We start from the raw sequence: 21,487 nt of genomic DNA, 5'->3' as shown, positions 1-21,487 counted from the left end.
TGGTCATCCTTTCACGTCTGCGTGATTACCAACACTACTCTTTTCCTGGTAATCATCTACAATGAAGAAGGCTTATATTTTTAGATACAATAAACTAGATTCTCAGCTAGTGTAAAGCAAGGTAGCTTCATAAAAGCTAGTACAGCAATGCTGGCTGGAATAGTAACTGTGAATCTGTACAGGTATACCATATTGATGTTATAGTAGTGAAAACTGCTGAGTAGAAATTTGACCTGCTAGGTTGTTCATCTCAACATTTTTGTGAGCACTAAATAATTTTAAGAGGCTATGAGTCTCCTCCCTTCTCCACACTGTGACTAGCCCTTGTAATACTGCTAAAAAGAATATAATTTCTAGGAATTTTATGTAGACATGTTCTGTTCAACTCTTATTTGTCTCTACGGCTGATCAGGACAAAGTGTAAACCATTTTGTCCCTGCTTAAACTCAGGAAGATTGCTCATATTTAAGGAGTTTCTTTCTGAAACCAAAATATCGCTCATAAGCTTGTAATACCTTAAAAGAGTTAATGTGCTTTGAGTCCCCAGAGAATCAAGATGTTGCCTCAGATAAACTTTGGTGGATCACAGCTCAATTTAAAGGATAATGACATGCCTTTAGACTCAAACATAAACAATTTCCAGAAGAGCCATAAACATGCTTATTGACTTAGGAGTTCATCACAAGCATTGGGAAAATTTAACATGCACTATTTGGAGAAGGGATAAGAGTATTGATGGGTATAGGAAAACTCATGCAGGAAGGGAAGCTTTTAGTGACCTGGCCATATAGAAAAAGTGTCATTTTGGCAGCAAACAGCCTTCATCTTAATTATGTATATATAACAAGACCTCTCAGAACCTACTGTGGGTCCTTTCAAGCAAGCAGAATTAATACTATCTAGAAGATATACCATAACAATTAGGCACCGTGTTAATGTCTGCACAGATTTGCTGTTGGTGTTAGGAGTAAACCTAAACCCTGAAACAATGTTAAGGGATTGCCATTATTAACAATTGTATATTATTTCCTGCTTAAAGAAACTATAAATAAAAAATATAATCAGTAATCTGAAAAAGGTTTTAAATCCTGAGTCCGGGAGTATTTAGGTAGGCAGAATCTGATTTTGAAATGTTTTACTTATATTTAGGGAGAAATACTTTAATATTAATTGGCAAAAGGTTATTGTTAAATTGAAACAAATATTAATCTGAAAGTACCTAGGACATAAAGATGAGGAAAGAGGAATAATAATTATGTTCACAAATTCACTCTAATCTCCAGCAACCTATGATTTTTCTCTTTCAAATAGCATGAAAGAGCAGCACAAAATTCACAGCTTTGATCTTTTTCTGCTCAACAGAAGAAGTACCGTCAGCATCCATATGCTTTGAAGTTTACCAGTATTAAAGACACTCCTGAGATGATCCAGGCTAGAATTAGTTATAACCAGGCTGTGGATGTAAGTTATAATGTATATACATTATGATTATAAGAGTGGTATCCTCTTTGAACGACCTGATTGAAGCACTGGCTTTCTCTCTCTTTCTTTCTCTGAGATTATCCTTGGGAACCATGAAACTTCTGTGTTCTGGTGTGGTGCATCTCACAAAGAGCATGCTTCTAACTTGGAACAGGAAGTCATAGAGATCCCACTGAAATGAATGGGAGTTTCATGTAAAAAGGGCTTTCTGTCCATTTTTTTTTCCAGAAGTAAAATTTAGGAGTAAAACTGACCTTTGACCTTTAGAGACTTTGGGCCTTTTGAGATTCATTGAGGAAGAACACATTTGGGGTTCTTTCCCCTTTTCAAACATCTTTCAAATTTCAATTTCTGCATATTCTTTGGAAACAAAATGTAAGGCGGCATGACAAGGAAGAAAAAAAATTATTTCAAGCTGTCATCCTGCTGAGAGAGAAATCCAGGAGGGGAAACCTTAAAGGAAAGAATAGAGGCTGTTTGGTGTTTAAACATGTTTATTTTTAATAGAAGAGCGATTTAAAAATATTGTAGACTTAACTGGGATAATACAGAAATGAATAATATGCAAAAGTCACTCAAAACAGACAAGTTTCAAACATGAGAGGATGTTTTATTGTGAAAATAGATATTTTTAAAGTGAAGAAGAAGATGAAAGACTTTGTGTAAAAACACATGCTATTGTAATACTTATAGTGTCTATGCTTTTGGTTTAATTAATAAGATTCAAAAGGCTTACATCTCAGGCAGGATAAATATAAGTCATTTTGTTCAACTGAGCCACAGTCAGAATCAGTCTGCTGCTCTACTTCTTCACACATAGAGTTCTCATTAATTTTCCTCTTATGGAACTGCAGTACAAATGGGCCTACTTGCTAGAGAAAGTGGCTGCAGGGTGAAATGGAGAGGTTCATTCTAATCTAAAAAAAATCTCCTGGGAAAGGCAAATCTGGTGGTCAAGACATGGGTCATATCTAAGGCCAGATAAAATGGTGGCTATCTGTACTTATCTGAAAATTATTATGTCAGTGTAAGAAGAAACTAAATTAGGAAAGAAAAAATAATATGAAAGAGGTGAACTCTGCATAGCAATTGTAGAGGAAGTTCCAGTTAACTGCATAGAACTCCTCTTACCTGTCTGCAGACATCTGAAAGTTAGCTAGTCCTGGGACAACCCTATATTCTTCCTCCAAGGACTGATATGAGTAGCCTACATAGACATCTGTTTTATGATGGGATCAATCACCTTCTGAGTTTTTTTTAATGTCTTGCCATTGACTATTGAGCACTCCCTTGCAACTAGCTCTGGAAATAAATTTGGAGCAATTGCACAGATAATTACCATCATATTTTTCTGCTAAAAATGAACAACTTTGGAGAGATGTGTTTGGGGAACTTCAACTCCCCCGATTTCTGTGGAATTTCAGAGTGTTGGTGGGCCACTCATGACTTCACATCCTAATAAATGCTGTTTATTCTCCCTCTCCCTATTCACATATGTTGGAAGTGTTATCAAATTAATATTAAAATATCTGAATTTTCATATACATTGATTTATACACTTAAAACTACAAGGAGTTCCTCTCTAGCATACTCTAGCTGATAGGTGTGTGTATCAGACTCCTAAAGCTTTTTGAATACTTTTTGAGTGATACAATTCCCTGTATTTATTAATGTTGCTGGCACTTTTCTGTAGTCTCTGCTTTCCATAAACCTATTTGTTAATGTTTTTCTCTGAACTAGTGTTTGTATAGTGAGTACTTGCTTCTGAAATTCATTTCTATTTGCAGAGGCTGTACAAGGAGCATGGAGAGAGTGTAAAGCATCAGTATACACCAACGACAGATCTTCCTGAAATCCTTCAGGCCAAATTAAATGCTATGAATATCAGTGAGGTATAAATCTAACCTTTAATATTTTAAAGGAAAGTGAAAAATTTGATAGTGCTTTCCTATTTGTCCTACAAAGGAAATCATACTAAATTTCTTTCCTTTCACCAGTGTACAATAATTCTATGGTCTAAATGTTTCTGAAGTAATATGAGAAATCAAACTTCTCCTATATTAGAAAGATTAAGAATGAAAAAACAAATACATTTTTCTAATGGACATTTGTCATGTGATTCTTCCTGTTGTATATTGATAGTTTCATTTATTTGGTTCTCTGTGTTAGAATAGTGGGAAACTATTGTGGTAGTAATGCTGGGATAGCAATGAAGCTGAAGTGTCAACCCTCTGAACAGCAACTCTGCTTTATTCCTGTTCCATATTTCCTAGATTCGCTATAAGGAGTCTTGGAGAAAGATGAAAGATGGTGGCTATCAACTGAAACTAGATGCCATTCCCTTCCAGGCAGCAAAGGCTTCGGGTGAAATCATAAGTGATGTACGTGAATGTACTGCTGATATTGTCCAGTATGATACGTGAGTCACTCCAGACTGTTTCTGCTCTGCTGAGTGACTCTTGATGGAAACAGCATGTCCAACCAACTTTACATCTGGGACACATCTGTCCTCGGTCTAGTTAATTGTGCTTTTGGAGGTGCAGCCACAATGAAGTGTTATGGTAACTAAGCAAAGGAAGGTTTGTGAAAGCAAACATCCATTAACAAAATTGACCAATTTACTGGCTGTAATGACTGGACAATCACAGGGATTGTTCAGAGGCTGTCAGCCACTGTTAGCTAGGCAAGCTTTGAAGAGAGCTTATTCAGGAAGTTCTACCCTTCAGGGTTTGTTTTGGATGTTCTTTAAAGGTTATGGAGATATACAGATTAATTTCAAGTGTAGGAGACCAGTTGTTTTGACTTTGCTAGAAAGTTGTTGAAGAGAGGCTCCTCAGAGGTTGATTCTGAGCACCCGCACCAGGTTCTTGTCTTTCAGCACCTGTGTAATAGCAGATAACTAGCCCAAGCTATTTGTAAGTATTCATTGGTGTTTTTTTTTTTTCTTTTCTAAATAGGGTAAAATATTAAAATATTTGCACAGGTGAGGTCTTCCTACCATCCACTAAAGGTTTATTCAGATTTATTATCCTACTGAGTATAGCCAGAATCTATTGTATAATCTATTAATCCATAGCTCTCTGTAATATGAAAACTCTTTTATTCAGGTTTTAACAATCTGACTAATACTTCTCTTCACTCCTATTCACATTTCTATTCCTATTTCCATTTTAGTGCAAGTATAAGGAGGCATTTCAGAAAATGAAAGGACAGATGGTTGGCTCACATGGCCTGGATGGTGATATCCATATTGCTCATTCAGTCCATGCAACATCACTGCAGAGTGATGTAAGTACAAGAAAGATGTGGGCATTTTGGAATTGGTTTCCTAACAGTACTCTTCTGTAAGTGGCTCCTCATGGAAGATGCTCTTAGCTGGAGATGGACTAGCTGTGAAATAGTTTACTATTTAAACTTTAGGACTTTCTCTTCAACTTTTCAGATATTTTGATATAATCACGATATTCTTGCCATTCTTTTACATTAATTACAGTAATATTAATTTGACAAAAAAAGACCGTGCATTCTTGCACAATCCTCTGCTGCATACCGCTGTTGCCTAGCATACAATATTTTACTCTGTAAAAGTATCACTCGGAGGCAGGTCTAATTGAGAACTAGTAGTGGTCTTTGTACTTCTAGAAGTAAATTAAATTTAGTAAAGATACAAAGTTATTCAGTAATTATTTTAAATTTACTGTCTTCCTGAAAGACTAAAGGATGAATGAATTCATGGAATTTCAAGTTGGACTTTTTTTGTTGGGGAATGGTTCCGACGTGGGGTTGGGATATGCTAAGAATCACATCATTTGTTCATTGTCTGTAAGAACTGTAACTGTTCAGAGCATTTTGAACACTGTGTCTTGATCCAGAAAGCAGTGAAATATTTGTCTGAGTTTAAGCACATAAATAATCTAAGAACTATTTATCTTCTTACCAAAACTGTCTATGGTGAGTCTGATTGTGGATATAGATGGATGAGAGTTCATGGATTTCAGTGAGTGCTGGGCTTGTACTGGGATTCTTTCCTGTGTGATGTCATGCTTAGACATGCAGGTTACGATAAGTGTCTGAAGAATTCATCCAGCTGTCAGTTCAATGATCACTGATAACTCTGGATATTCATTATCTGATGAACAGCCTGAACATCTCAGATATGGATAATCTGATAGAGGAATGTCATGTGAGAAAAGTTCTTTGAAGGTTTCCACACCTTTCTTCTCCTGGACAGAGACAAGACGTGAAAAAAACCCTACCACTAAAAATGACATTTAAAACTATGAAATGAAACTGTCCAAATCGAGGCCAAAAAATATGGCATTCCTCAGGGGTCAGTGTTGGGACTGACACTCTTTAACATCTTTGTTGGCAATATGGACAGTGGGATTTAGTGCACTCTCAGCAAGTTTGCTGACACTAAGCTGTGTGGTGGGGTTGACATGCTAGAAGGAAGGGATGTGCCATCCAGAGGGACCTGGGCAGACTCATGAAGTTGAATAAGGCCAAGTGCAAGGTCCTGCACATGGGTTGGGGCAATCTCAAGCCCCACAGGCTGAGTGGAGAATGGATTGAGAACAGCCCTGAGGAGAAGGACTTGGGGGTGTTGGTTCACAAGAAACTCAACATGAACCAGCAATGTGTGCTTGCAGCTGAGAATGCCAACTGTATCCTGGTCTGCATCGAAAGAACGTGACCAGCATGTTGAGGGAGGTGATTCTCCCCCTCTACTCTGCTCTTGCGAGTCCCCTCCTGCAGTGCTACATTCAGCTCTGGGGTCCCCAGCATAAGAAAGACATGGACTGTTTGAGCAAGTCCAGAGGAGGCCACAAAGATGATTGGGAGGCTGGAGAACCTCTTCTATGAGGACAGGCTGAGAGAGTTGGGCATGTTCAGCCTAGAGAAGAGAAGGCTCCAGAGAGACCTTATAGCAGCCTTCCAGGACTTAAAGGGGCTACAGAAAAGATGGGGAGGGACATTTTAAAAGGGCATGTAGTTATAGGATGAGGGATAATGGCTTTAAACTAAAAGAGGGTATATTTGGATTAGATGTAAGGAATAAATTTTTCACTGTGAGGTTGGCGAGACACTGGCACAGGTTGCCCAGAGAAGCTGTGGCTGCCCCCTCCCTGGAAGGGTTCAAGGCCAGGTTGGACGGGGCTGTGAGCAACCTGGGCTAGTGGAAGGTGTCCCTGCCCATGGCAGGGGGGTTGGAACTGGATGATCTTTAAGGTCCCTTCCAACCCAAACCATTTTATGAAATATTTTGAGTGAGGATTTGTACTAATTCTAATATAAATATGGCTGTTTGCATTTTATCTTCAGACAGTATCTTCACCTTTTTGTTGTGCTTTCTAGAAGTGCAGTGAATTAAGATTTCATTTATTAGTTTGGTAATTCTATAGACTCAATGTATCCAGTTTTAACAACAAAAAAATTATAAATAACGCTCAGCTTAATTGATTATATTGTAGATGGCTTCTAATTTGATGATGAATAGGCTGCCACATATTCTGATTATAAGTATTGATCATTCACAGTATAGTTATACAAGTTAGGGAACTTACTTTTAAAAAGAATATACTGGAAAATGGAAGAAATATGGAGAATGTCTCTTCTGGTCAAAACCTGAATTCTAATTACCATGCTGTGACATCTATGTGATCTGTTTTTAATTTGATAGGTGAAATATAAGCAAGGTTTTGAGGATACAAAGACTCACTTCCACCTGCCACTGGATATGATAAACTTGGTACATGCCAGGAAAGCCCAGTCTTTGGTCAGTGAACAAGAATACAGACAGCTGCTACACCAGTACACTTCTTTGACTGATGATGTGAGATTGCGGTGTGCCAAGAATGCATACAAACTACAGAGTGAGGTAATTGCAAAATATCTCAGCAATATTCCCCTGTTGGTTCTGATGCAAGATAGTTCTGTTCCAAGTTATGACAGCTGACAATACGTATTTGAGCAGCAGCTGGGGAATAAGCAATGGCTGTTCCTCCTTGATTACATTCAGGAATGAGACATTTATCTTAATGGGCAATTGTACAACTTGTGTGATCACACTATACTGAGAGGTAGAAGTGTTTGCAAGTGAGGATGATTGCACTGTTGGTGAAATACTCTTTTTAAGATCTTGCTAACCATGCAAACTGTTTACCAACTGGTATTTGAGTTGGTTTGCATCTGGGTGAAATTCATGTGTACTTCCACAACAAAGATGCCTATTGTTAAAAGTCTGATTGGTGAGAGACTTATAAACTCTGGCCCAAGACATAGCCACTGAAATTCTAAGAAGGATGAGTTTAGCTCCCTATGTAATCTTGAGTAAAATTAGCTGGATAATGTCTTAAAAATTCAAGGGTAGGCTGTGTCTGTAGGCACAGCCTTGAGCCAAGGGCTTTTAATAGATTACATTGCCTCAGGAGGGGCTGTGTCTTAAAAACATGTCTGACCTCAAAATGCCACTGTATAGCAGTTTAACACTTTCAGTCAACAGTCTTAAAGATGTGTTCCGCGGTTGTGCTGCCATAACTCAAGTGAAAACACATGTAATCAGAGATTCTGGGGCAGGTTTCCATCCATGCCCCTCTTTGAGATGGGAATGAAATTCTGATGGGCAGCAATGCATCTCAGAGTGCAGAAATCACTCTTACCATCTGATGCTAATAGATGACAAGAGGTGAGGACCATGGTTATGCTTTGCCCTCTCTTACTTTGCAACTCACAAAGGATATTTCCTGTACACAGCACCACAATGCCTTTGAGTCTAGAGTTTACCACTGGACAGACCTGGGTGGAAGAGAAGCTGGTTCTGTTCTCCTAGGCAGCTGAATAAAACGAAGGCATAGTCCATTTACTCTATAAGTGGTCCGTTTACTTTATAAGTGGTTGACTGAACCAAAACACCTCATTAACTAAAGTTAGTTCTTCCCTCAGTGACCAGTAGCAGTTTCCACATATTCATCAAGTAGGCAAATCTGTGCTTTACTAGTTGTTTGGTCATCATGGCTCTCTTGACACAGAAAATAAGATGATCCTCCTCACCCTTCTTATCATCAAATGACATAAATTTTGTCATAATATGTCTACCAGTAACCTATCGGTAACTTTTGAAAAAGTAATATTTTACTTTTAATAAAATTTTAATAAACTGCTGGGTTTGGTGGTCTGGAAAATATTTTAACAAAGTCTGTACAGTGGCTTAGAGCCATTTTTCCTTAGTGTTCCCTACTTATATTATGACTGTTTAGAACTGTTAAAAACCAAGGCTATTTTATCTGCAGTTCCACTTATTAAAAGGTTACCAGCTTTTATTTAAAAAGTATTTTTATACACTTTTCTAAAAAGGTTATATTTTATATATATTCATAAATAAAAATAGCTGATTTATGTATTATATGTGAAGAAAATGCCCGTATCTAGGAAAATTTTTTTCAAGGTTACAAATGTAAGTTAGGAGTACAAGTATCATTCGGTGTTCATGAGACATAGTACTCCTCAGAATCTTTCATCTATACTGTAGATCTGCCAGGACTATATATGCACATGGACACATACATAAACACAAGAACATAGGGTAATGTATGTGAACTCTCTGTGGTAGATGATACTAATTTTAATAGATTTATTTGAATACCATTATTGTGTATTTTTGGATGTATAAATATAGGGCATCTCAGATGCAAACTTGTAATTACTGCCGCTTGCTTCTCCTCAGAATTTATACCGGTCTGACATGAACTTTATGCGAGGAGTTGGATGTATTACTCCAGGGGCCCTAGAGATTGAAGGAAAGAAGAAAGCTTCTGAACTCATCAGCGAGGTAACAAAAGAGGGTTTTGATTTTTCCACTACAAACAAGAGTTTGCCAGATGTCTTTCTATTAAACTGGGCTGGCAAAGTGACTCACTGGATAACGCTAGTCTCCCTCCCCTTGTGTTTAATCATTTCATTCGTGTCCTAACTGCAGATGGGTGAACTTGATGGAGTTCAAGGTTTTGCAGACTTTGCTAACTGTTTCTGCAAATCTTTTCTCCTGTGTTACAGACCCAGGAGGTTGTTATTTTATGTTGTTTATTTTAGAATTAAAAGGGGCTTTTCAGCTAAAAGTAAGGTTGTGCCCATCTCTAATAAGTACCTTGTACTGTTTCTCCAAAATTAGACTGACCTGTGGAGTGCCCAATACATTACACCATCCTCAGCTCTGCTCCTGCTTTACAGTCTTAGTCTGTTTTTCATTTGCTGCTTTTGAGTGCTATTGTTTTTCCCCCTCTGTAACTGGATTTTTATTTCCTGTGTTTTGTTCTCTTCTTACAGTCTCCCTAGTTTCAAATCTTCAATCTATTGCCCATATTTACAGAGATGTGAAATTAGGAAAAATAAGAATGTTCTTCCTAGTTATGTTTTAGTGAACAGATCCCTGCTTGGAGTGATCTTGCAGTCATTTTGTTCACAATTCTGACATAGGACCACAGGACAGGTGGAACCTCCTTTTTCTCACAAAAATGTTCAGTGTGCTTGTGCAGCACCTTCTCTCTGGATCTGATTGCCTTTACTGTAATTCCACTAGCCAGGGTTAATGACACCAAGGAGTGAAATAACCTCATTACTGTATTCAGGATATCAGTGCTTCTGGGTTTTTTTATACCTTATTCCTTATTTACTTTTCATTTCCCCTGTGAGGCTTGAATGCACCAATTTCAGAGTAGCAAAAGGTAAATTAGTCTAATGGTTAATAAACGTTTAACCTTTGCAAAGTAGAGTTCTAAGTACAAGGAGCAATATTAGACCACTGGTAGTGGAAAAAGTCCCCTATCTGACAAGAAAATTTAGTTATTCTGTTCATTTTTCTTTGTGTGTGAACTCAGAGTAAATATCGTCAGCAGCCACATTCCTTCAAGTACACATCGGTGACAGACTCTCCTGGCCTCCTTCATGCAAAATTCAGCAATATGATTGCTAATGAGGTAGGCTCTCCTAACGTGAATCAGAAAATATGCTTTTCAAAATGCAGAGAGCTAGGCATGGAGGAATGGGAAAGAGACAACCCTGTCTGAAAGCAAAATGCGTCAAAAAGAAAGCAAACATCACTGATTTGTGCTTTTTCAGTTAGGTCACATTTTATTATTTCCAAAAATTTAATATCATTTTCAATTCAATCTCTTCTAAAAAGCTTAAATAGTATGCATACGGTAGGGTCCCATTATCGTTTTTTTTTATGTAAAATGAATATTCAAAAGATCAGGTCTGTGGGATGTTCTTGAGGGAGTTCATTTGCATAGTATGGTCCACTTCAGAGGGCTCCTAAAAAGTGAATCACTTTTCTAGTTTTTGAAAAAACAAGACAAAACCTATAGGCAGATGATGAAAATCATCTATAACAACATGAGGAAAAAATACAAGTTAGAAAATATGGCTAGTTTAACAGAAATGCCTACCCTTTTATTTAACATACATTCATAATGCCCTTAATGTTCTTAGGTCTACATTTGGCCTGCTAGGAACATAACGAAAGGCTAAGAATGTAGTGGGTTGGCATCATGATATATGTATAAAAATTAGTGTAAAATTTTTTTATGCCCAGAAAAAACCCCGATGCAATTTCAATTGCAATGGTATATTCTTAGCTGTTTTTTTGTGCTGGCTATCTATAGTTGTCATAATCATAAACAAATTAAGTACTGCTGTTATATTATTGAAACAATAGAGAAAATTAATTGCAATTGTCTTTTTGATCTCTTTCCTAGCGCCTGTATAAAGCGGCGGGAGAGGACAGTCAGCATCACTATACACCAACACTGGGTCTGCCTGAGTTTACACGGGCAAGAATAAATGCAGCCAACCTCAGTGATGTAAGAATTTGTTCGGTATTTCTTGTACTTATTTGGGATGGAGGAAGAATTGTGCAAGGAAGATGGCTAAGTAGAGGACTTTTTAGGTCTATTCTATTTATGCTTTCTCTGATTTGATTACAATGATATTTATCCCATTAGCATATATATGATTGTGAGTAAATTAAATCTACATAAAGAACAAGACATGTTTTGTCTGAGTTAGTAGGATTTCCCAAAGATAATTTTAAAAAATCCTTTAATTATAAAGAATGAGACTGTAATGCAGAATAACAAATGAAAGAGGGTCCCTTTGTTTGTTCCTTTGTGCATTTAAAAGTGAAACAGCAATCTACATGTGCCTTTCCTACTTTAGGCAAAATACAGAGAATCTTGGCATAATCTACGTGCTCAAGGCTACAAGCTGACAATGGAAGCACTCCCGTTCCAGACTGCCAGGGCCTCCAGAGAAATTGCCAGTGATGTGAGTTGAATGATTCAACCTTCCTTCTTGCCTAATTTCTGTTAACTTCATGTAAAACAATGTCTAAAGCAGATTTTACTGAATTAAAGCAACTCCATAACCATGTGAGACAAGTGTGAGACAGAATATATTACTTATGAATGAGATTCTTTGTGTGAATTAAAAAAAAAAAAGAAGGGGAAGGATTGCTGCTAATCGGGAACCAAGCTCGGTTAAACATCTTCCAGTGGGAAATAGCTGAATTAAAGTATTTGCAGACAGACAAATCAGAGAGATTCTGCTCCTTTCCAGGCTTTCAGCTCCTCATATTATAAAGCACCCACTAATTCTGTCCACCCTGCTTTGAGCTGACTTTTGGAAGTGCTTAGTGCTCCTGAATTGAAATGAAGTCAGAAGCTGAGCATTTGGTTTCTTCTTACTCCTTAGTCAGGAACTGCCTGTCTGGTTAGAAAATGAAAATCAATGGATGCTCCTGTAAATATATGTCTCCTTAGTTTCTGAAATAGAGGAAACAAATCTTCTTATGCTTGAAAATATCCTTCTATTTTGATTGTTGTTTGCAAAACACCCAGACATGGTGGTATCCATTTCTCAGAAAGCCTGATTTCATCCCATCCTCACAAGACATTTAAGAAATTCTAGCAAAAACTGACAATTAAGCTAAATTTAGTTTTAAAGTCTTCATTTTGTGTAGTATTTAGTTGCATATTTTATCTCTAATGTGATAAAATATGAATATATTTCATGTGTATTTGTTTCATGAAGCAACTATTTCTAGCTGTAATTTATAATGTATACTTAACCGTATTTTGCAGAGTGCTTTTGGTTACAGCTTCAGATCTGCTCTAAAGGGTACAAGTCCATAATAGAATTACATCCACTTACGACAGATCTGAATTTGGCCCTTCATCTTGGAAGCACTTTATAAACATTAGCTACTGTAATTTAATCCCCACAACTCTCTTGTGTGGTAGATAAGTGTTATTATCCCATTTCAACTACATTATGAACTCTTCAGGGCCCAGGCCTTCCCTTTAAAGTTCCAAGCACCCTGTTGATGCTGTATAAATAATCATTATCATCATCATCACTATTTCACAGAGAGGATAAATGCAAGATCATAGGGAGAGTCATAGTCCCAGCTAAGATGAGAATGAGGGGTTACTGGTGCTTATTCTTGTGCTCAGACCACCATCTTAGGCTTCTCAACATAGTTATTGATCCAAGAAAACGGAATTTACTCTTTAAAATAACTGAGTGGCATTTGCAAATCTGAAGGCTGCAGAGTGCATGATGTTTCTCTTTTGTATGGATTTTTTTTCTTCTGTCTTTTGTTTGTTTCTCTTATGTTCTTATTACTAGTGATGAGAATAAATTTCTATGAAAGATAATAAAAGTACATGATCTGAGGTTAAACATGATCAATGCTTTAGGCATATTCAGAGAATGTACCGAGATATGCTTAACTTTAATGTTGCAACTACTGTGGTATTTAAATTTGAGAGCAATGAGAGATTCAAACAATTACGTTCTAATGCTGCATACCTTGGCTGTTTTTACAGACAGCATAGGTGTTTCAGTGGCTTATCCTAAGTTAGGTAGCTAGAGTAGCCAGTCTGTTTGGCACTTTTTCACCTTCACCCCTTTTTGGTTTTAGTACCAATATAAACACAACTTTGTGATGGAGAGAGGAAAGCACATCGGTGCAAGAAGTGTTCTGGATGACACCAGGTTGCTGCATTGCTTGCATGCTGCCAAATTACAGAGTGAACAGCAGTATAAGAAGGGATCCCAAGAAGTGTGGTCTCAGTACCATCTGCCCATGGACATGGTGAATCTTGTCCATGCCAGGAAAGCCCAGGCCTTAGTGAGTGATCAAGATTACAGAAAGAGACTCCATGAATTTACAGCACTCCCAGAAGACATGAAGATGAAGTGGGCCAAAAGAGCCCACATGCTACAGAGCGAGGTAAAGACTTTCCTTCTGTTAACAGCAAATTGAATTTAGCAATAACAAAGCTTTGAGTGACTGGCACAAACTGCATACTGACATTGGGCAGTGTTTTAGAAAGACTGTTTGTAAATTTATGTGTATGTAACAGCAAGATACCTGATTGCTCTTCACATATGCAATATATGTGAATCAGATGTTCTCGTATTATGAACCTGACAGAAAATCACTGTGGTCCATGTTACTTATTCTAGAGCTGAGAGATATACAGTCATCTCTCAGCTGTTTAGATCACAGCCAGCCACTGATCTACATGCAGAATTCTTTGAGGAGAAGGTTAAATGCTAAGCGGTTGATCTGAGATATGTTAGAAGGTCATTTTGCAAACAGAAGTGGTCATATCAAATAACCAGTTCCCCAGATGTGTTTCTAGAAATTGCTTATGCAAAAATAATTTCAGACAAACTTTGATGACACAAATGGTAGAATCTCAGCATGGGCCACATCATGCTCACTTTGCCTTAGCACATACCTTTGTTCAGGGACAAGCCATTGTCTGTATGTGCTTTTAAACAGATATAGATGTTGAATGCATGCATAAAGCCGCATGGATGCAGGTAGCTGTATTTTGACATTTTAGGGTCCAGCATCATTAGCTGCTCTGTAGGAGCAGCTCTCACTATGTAATAGAGTAATGCTTGAGCTACCTGGCTGTTATGTCCTTTTGCATATAGGGGGAAAAAAAACCAAACTGAAAAAATGGATGATTGGATTAAAGTCACAGAGTGAGCCACTGTCACTCTGAAGGAGAAGTCAAAATTGTTGGGATTGCGGGTACTTTATTGGCTTTCACTTTTTGTTGGGTCTGCCTTGTTGTCTTTACTGGATTAGGAGGTAGAGCAGGCCTTTAATGTGAGTAAAGAATGAGTAATGTGTCTTCCTAGAAATGGGGTTAATGAGGAAGCATACACCAGATAAAATAATTAGTATTCCTGACTTGAACTCACCTCATAAAATTATTTCAAAAGGGGTTCTTTTACACCCAGTACAAACAGGTTATTACTTACTGCTTTGAGTCATACTAATTCACTCGTGGGGCCTTCTCTTGTAACTTGCATATGATACATTATTTAATTCCTAGTGGAATGAACAAATGCAAACAGTTTGGCTCTACGATGTGATATGTGCATGGCAAATGAAAAACCTCAAAATGTTAAAATGAATCAGGGAGTCTTTTTAAAAAAAACCTTAATAGCTGTGGATACAAAACTGATAGCTAACGATTTTCATTTTTATCAGCATCGCTATAAATCAGACCTGAACTTCATGAAAGGAGTTGGTTGGATGGCTCTGAGATCTCCGCAGATAGAAAGTGTAAAGAAGGCTGGAGAGCTCATCAGTGAGGTAACTGATAAATCTTTCATGGAATAGCACGTCTGTAGGAATTGTTTACCATCAAGGCTCCTCGTTACATGACACTTACGAATGTAGCTTATCGTTTCCTTTTGATGTGGGAGCCTGTTTATACAAGGTGTAAGTTACCAAGAGATGCAAGTCCACTGTGTGACACCTGCTGAATATTTTCCATTCCGAATGAAACACAAGAGTATAAACAAAACATGTAGCAATAAATAAATGCAGTATACTCCATTATGAAATTCTAAGCAGGTGGTTATGGAAGTGATATAGGAAGATACAGCATTGACAACCACTCTGAAGGGGCATTTGCCTGCTCAGTATCATGCATTAATGGAGAAAAATTATGAGCTGTCAAAAGTGTAGTTTTCAAAAGCTTTTTGCATGTGAATTTTCAGTGGGAAGTCTTTCTTGCACACACACGAAAAATGAAGTTTGGTGCCTGGGCACCACAACAGTGATTCAGTGGCATCCCCATTCCCTAGCTGAAAGAGCAACTGAGACTAAAGCAGAACACTATGTTTTTAATACTGTGGCTTCAGGGAGGTGTCTTTTGTTTTGTTCCAGTTAGCACACACTTGGAATTGTGATATATCATTAACAGAAACATCCTGTGCGTTTTTTTCCTTTGTTTGTTTCTGTTGTCTCCTCTCCCTCTCAGATAAAGTACCGTCAGAAACCAGAAAGTTTGAAGTTCACAGCTGTGGTTGACTCTCCAGATCTGATTCATGCTAAAAACAGTTACCTCCAGTGCAGTGACGTAGGTTCCATTTTACTACAAGTGATCTTATCTTTTGTTGTACTATAACGCCTAAAAGAATTGATCTCGACATTGCTTCCAGTGTCAGTTGCATTCAACGACTTTTGACTCCACAGAGGCTGTACAAGGCTGAAGGCTCTGAAGCCAGGCACAGGTACACCCTGCCCCCTGATCATCCAGATTTTATTCGAGCCCGCCAGAATGCACTTTACATCAGTGATGTAAGTAAGACTTTTACTTTTAGGAGCTGACTTGGTAGACTTGCTTGGGAATGGAAAGCTTTCATGTGTATGTAGAAGCCAGGTTCTCTGAGCCTGACGAAAACTAAAAAAGCCAGAGGCTGTGCACAGCCAACATGTCGCTAGGTTTGGGCTGGTGGAATCAGGAAAAGTCTGTTGATTTTTCTTTTGAGAATTGGTTCTACTTTCTAGGACAGGAACCTACTATTAAGGATTTCAGTCCTTCACTATAGATATGGTTAGTTACAAATTTAAATCTTTTTATTTATGTTTGGGTGGTGGAGAAGGGGGAATCCTCTTTCCTTGACTGTGTAATCTACCTTCATGAGGCTGCAACACTGTGTTGAACAGATCCCTTAGGCACAGTTGTCATCAACCTGGATGCAACTGAATTAATAGAATTGGTCTAAAGAGATTTTGTTTCCACATTATCCCAGACAGAGGCACTCAGTCTATTCCTAATCTACTGTTCCCTGATTAAATAGCTGTTGTCTTTAACTGTAGGGTCAGCCTGACCTTACTTTGTAGAAGCTTTGAGTTCCTTGTTTGGTGATAGACACTGTGTAGGTGAAAAAAACAAATAGGATTCACATTCTTTGAAGCCATAGAGGAGAAGGTAAAAAGGCAAAGAGGTGATTGCACACAAATGCAAGGTCATCCCTAGTCCTGTTAGCAGGGTGTACAGTAATGCTTGCATTGCTTCTACCCAGGCTGTCTTGCAGGATTTCTGGCATCTCAGTTTACCTTCAAATTTAATACCACCTAACACTAAATTCACCAGTGAAACAGAAGAATATCTTTTAAAACATGAAGTGGATTTTGTGCTTGTTTTCATATGGTCACAAACCCCAGAAAGGTTGAATCAAAGACTTACCAAAAGCAAATGAAAGGGACAGCCAGAAATGTCGTCTAAGATACCATGGCTGTGTAGCAGGACCTGCAGACTGGAAGCTATTTTAAGAAAACTACTAATGGAAGAAGAACCAAATCTAGAGCAATTTCTTTTCAGGATGTAAATGCGTTTCCTCAAAGTCAAATTAAATATGTTAGAACCGGCTGTTATGCCTTATGAGTTAATGAAGCCACATGTGGCTGGGGATAGAGACAGGGATCATTTGAAAAGCTTGAAATAACTGGTATTGAAATTATGATGCCACGAAACCCAAGACACTGCAAGTGGATGCATCAAAAGAGAGAATAAGGGCAATATCAATGCAATATTGATGTGACTGATTCATCACAGTTTCTAATAGAAATTAAATCACATCAAAAACAACCACATTCAAGTACAAAAGGAAACCCTGGTGGCACTTTTCAGATGAGGCATTTTATCATTATGGTGAATAGAAAAGAAGTTGAAGTGCTATGGAGCTGGATCAAAACCTTGGAGATGGTACTGATGACTCTTGATACAAATAAGCCCAGTAGGATAAAACATTTATTATTGCAGTTATGGGACTGCGTTTAAGAAACTGCAGGGGGAAATGACTGTTTTGTTCTTTTCTTTTCAACACAGAAATTGTATAAAACATCTTGGGAACAGACAAGGGCATCTGGCTATGATTTTAGGATTGACGCCATCCCGTTCCAGACAGCAAAGGCTTCAAGAGAGATTGCTAGTGATGTAAGAATTGTTCTGTTTCAAACACTTTCCAACCTTCTTCCCATACCACCCCACCCTGTAAAAATGGGTGAATTCTGACATAAGTGAACCTTGTTTGGGTTTGGAAAATTGGTGACTCAGTGAAACAAAATGCTGGTGAGGTGCAAAGATTTCCAACTAAGGGCTCCCATTAATACTGCCCAATGCCGGGCTGCTCTGTTTCACATGGAAGAGTTGTTCTTAGGAAGGAGGCATATTATGATGTAGTTAAATAAAATAGGTACTAGGCTATGAATAGTTAAAGCATGGTCTAGAATAAAGTGGGTCGCCTTTCAACACACAAGACCACAGTTGGCAAGAAAGCTGGAGATGAAGGAGCTTCATTGCTTGAGCAGTGTATTGGGTGTGCCCGAGAGGGCAACAATAGAAGGACCTCTGACTGCTTTTGAGAGATGAGTATTTTGGTCTCCCTAAGTCTTTCTACTCCTTTAAAAATTAGCACAAAGGGCATTCTTCTAAATTGTGTTGTTAGATTAGGAGATGTAGTTTGTTATCAAACAGACCCTTGGTCTTTGTGCACTACAGGAAGCATGATTGATAGCTAGGGGAGGGTAAGTTATTTCATAACAGAATTTGAAGGTAATCTGAATGTGAAAATGAGGTTTTCCTCTGTACTTCCTGCAGTACAAATACAGAGAAGCCTTCCTGAGAGACAGAGGCCAACAGATTGGATTCCTTAGTGCAAATGATGATCCCAAAATCAGGCATGTCCTCAGAGTGGGGAAACTCCAGAGTGAGAACCAATACAGGAGTGAATACGGCCAAAACAGGGCACAGTTCCAGAGTCACCTCAACCAGCCAGGATTCCTCCATGCTAAGAGAAGCCAGCAGCTTGCAAGCAGTGTTAACTACAGGCAGCCTTTGCATCAATACACTTGTGATCCTGAGCAGCTAAATGTGAAGCATGCAAAGCAGGCCTACAAGCTGCAGAGTGATGTGAGTATAACTGAACTACACTGTCCTTCCAAGTGCTAGGAACTGTGTGTGGCAACATGCTACACAACCTTATCTATCAACAAAATCACATTCTTGAAAGAACTACAGTCTCTTTGCTGAAAATTAATAATTTATTATCAACTGTGTTGGTTTATATGCTCCTTCTTGAATACCCAGGGCATGTGGTTTGTTAGAGCCAAACAGAATAACACACGCTGGTGTATGTTTCATTCTCTCAGGTAAAATACAGGTCTGACTTGAACTGGCTCAGGGGCATTGGCTGGACTCCCCCAGGTTCTCACAAAGTTGAAATGGCAAGAAGAGCTGCTGAGTTGGCGTACATTCGGGAAATGGGATTGCAGGGTGCTTCTGCTCAGGGTGGACCTGGAGTTGTAAGTAGAGTTAAGCATTCTTCTCACAAATCCCAACAGCTCTGCTCTCTAGAAGGCAGACAGGCACACATCCTGTTTAATGGTTTCAAATGTTCCTCAAAGTCTACAGTTGTCCCCACTATTTGAACAGAATGTATATACTTCCTTCATGAAGCTTTGTGGCTTTGTGTACACCTTCATTTGAAGGAACCTCTCAAGAGAATTCAACACTGTCATGGCTGAGGAATTCCTGTAGGGACTGGGAAGTGCCACTGTATAGGATTTGCTTGCACTATGGTATGTGTTTTCCTTAACTTGTGGATGTTTTCAGATCTTCAAGTGTCCTGGTACCTCCACAGAAAGCAGAAGTAGAGGTGGAAGGGACTCCCTGTACAACTCCCCTTCTCTTTTCCTAATTTCAGCAAGTCACCATGTGTTGTGTAATTATGTTTTGCCATGTCATCTCCACTGGCAAGTGTATTGACAGGCTCAGTGTAGACTCTAAACAGCATAATGTGTGTTGTGGGAGGCTCCTCAATACTGTGGGAGGCTTTTTGCAAAGGGGGAATGCTCCAGTCTCCTCCGTCTCTGTCCAACTCAAGATTCAAGAAATTACAAGACGGGATCCTCCGGGTTTTCCTTCTCCCTACCTCCACAGGGATGACTCCCAGTCTGCAGTGTCCCAGCACAAGAGAGGAGAAGTCCATACAGGGACATTGTAGCCCCTACAGTTAGGAAGCATTGTTACAATGATAGAGAAGCTCTGCACTTTAAATACTTGTTTCATTTAAGTTTTAACTTTGGCAACAAGTCAAACAATAATCCAGCTCAAGAGAAACAGGACATACCCATGATTTACATTCCCAGTTACTCAGGAAATAAATTATAACTATGGGTAGGTGAGTAATTCAGGCAGTGGGAACTGCAGGCAACATCTTCTTAAGCCCGACGTATAATGATCTGATGGTCCCAGGGAAATCTACAGGTGTGCAATCCACCTGAAACTCAGGTGTTTGCTCTTTATTTAGGGCTCAAATTAGAAATTAGGACCTGAGAACATTCACTCTTTTCATATGCATGATATCTAACTTGCGTCAACAGATCAATTTTTGCACTTTTCCACTGTAGAGATTTGATCAGTGCAGAGCAGTGATTTAGATTTTGCTCATTTGTTTGCCAGCTGTTGTAATTTTTAATATGCACATATTTTGATAGAATAATAGTTAAAACCTTCTTCTGTCCACTGGCTGTCCTCGCAATTTACTTGGGTTTGATTTTACAGGACCAACTGGAGACAGAAGGATCTCAGCAGGTCACGGTCAACCCTGATGCTTCAGAAATTCTGCAAGTCAAGAGAAGAAGAATGCAGCTGTATCAGAAGTGAACAGAAACGTGACATAACACAAATAGATTTTAATATTTTCCTGCAAATCCTGTAGCTTTTCCTGTTTTCTGGGAAGCACAATAGATGGCATCTAAGAACTTTCGATTTTGAAAAGCAACTTAAACATTGCAATTTAAAACCGATAATTTTATTTTTGTGTGGATACTTTGTGATTTATCGCTGTATGTATTACAAAATCTGATATTTATTTAAAGCTGTAAATGAAATTAATACTAGGTGACTGGCAGGCTCAGCTTTGTACTACAGGTGAATGAACCAGACTGGTAGAATATAAAATAATTTGACATGAATAAATCAGATTAATCTTATTCCATGCTTGTAATCTTTGGAGATTTTTATGTTCTTGGATTATTTGCACCATTGACCTAAGAGAATACAAAAGCATCATTCAGGTGGCTTAACAGAGGAACAAGACAAAGGCCAGTAGAAGCAAAGTTATCATTGACTAACCAAGGGTATGCCTTTTAGCAGACACCAGAGAATTTGTTCTTGATTAACAGGATGTATTCAGATCACAATTAGCTCTTCAGTCTTTTTCAAATCTTCCAAAGCAATAAATCAGAATTAGTTCAGTAAAATTTATCTCAGTAGGGATAGCTATTTATAGATTAGGTAGCTGCTTAAAAAAGGTTGTAAACCATGGAATTCACATGAAAAGGATGTTACTGTTTTGAGGAATTGACTTCACAAACATGTCTATACTTTATACCTTGATTTAATACCAATCCCCTGTTTTTCAAATTTCTTTGCAGAATCATTGGGCAAAAATTACACAATTTGACTTGCAAAACTTATGAAAAACCAAGAATTATCCAACAGCTTTAGACCCATATTTTTCAGTGAGATTTAATACCCCTTAGATCTCACTGGTATTGAAGTTAAACACACATACACCATTGTAGATCTGTAGTGTAGTAAGTAATTATCCTCTAATCAGAAATAAA

The 21,487-nt window shown here is 38.2% G+C and overlaps 1 protein-coding gene across 4 annotated transcripts in view; it reads left to right on the top strand.

The window, feature by feature from the left end:
- The window catches only part of NRAP (nebulin related anchoring protein), a 53,710-nt gene extending 32,262 nt beyond the window's left edge, over positions 1–21,448 (top strand). For 2 of the 4 annotated variants that reach the window (XM_074907776.1, XM_074907774.1), the window contains exons 26-42: positions 1,363–1,461; positions 3,270–3,374; positions 3,756–3,863; positions 4,657–4,770; positions 7,163–7,360; positions 9,206–9,310; positions 10,356–10,454; positions 11,235–11,339; positions 11,695–11,802; positions 13,460–13,771; positions 15,053–15,157; positions 15,831–15,929; positions 16,046–16,150; positions 17,685–17,792; positions 18,456–18,767; positions 19,007–19,159; positions 20,421–20,561. In XM_074907776.1, coding sequence (XP_074763877.1) covers positions 1,363–1,461; positions 3,270–3,374; positions 3,756–3,863; positions 4,657–4,770; positions 7,163–7,360; positions 9,206–9,310; positions 10,356–10,454; positions 11,235–11,339; positions 11,695–11,802; positions 13,460–13,771; positions 15,053–15,157; positions 15,831–15,929; positions 16,046–16,150; positions 17,685–17,792; positions 18,456–18,767; positions 19,007–19,159; positions 20,421–20,522 — 2,337 coding nt within the window. In that variant the 3' untranslated portion in view covers positions 20,523–20,561. Of the gene's footprint in view, positions 1–1,362; positions 1,462–3,269; positions 3,375–3,755; positions 3,864–4,656; positions 4,771–7,162; positions 7,361–9,205; positions 9,311–10,355; positions 10,455–11,234; positions 11,340–11,694; positions 11,803–13,459; positions 13,772–15,052; positions 15,158–15,830; positions 15,930–16,045; positions 16,151–17,684; positions 17,793–18,455; positions 18,768–19,006; positions 19,160–20,420 lie in introns of all 4 variants that reach the window. The other 2 variants (XM_074907777.1, XM_074907775.1) reach the window with 2 other exon arrangements.
- Positions 21,449–21,487: the final 39 nt, after the last annotated feature.

Source organism: Athene noctua, chromosome 5 (genome assembly GCF_965140245.1).
Source record: "Athene noctua chromosome 5, bAthNoc1.hap1.1, whole genome shotgun sequence".
NCBI lineage: Eukaryota > Metazoa > Chordata > Aves > Strigiformes > Strigidae > Athene > Athene noctua.
This window is presented reverse-complemented; position numbering and strand designations above follow the sequence as displayed.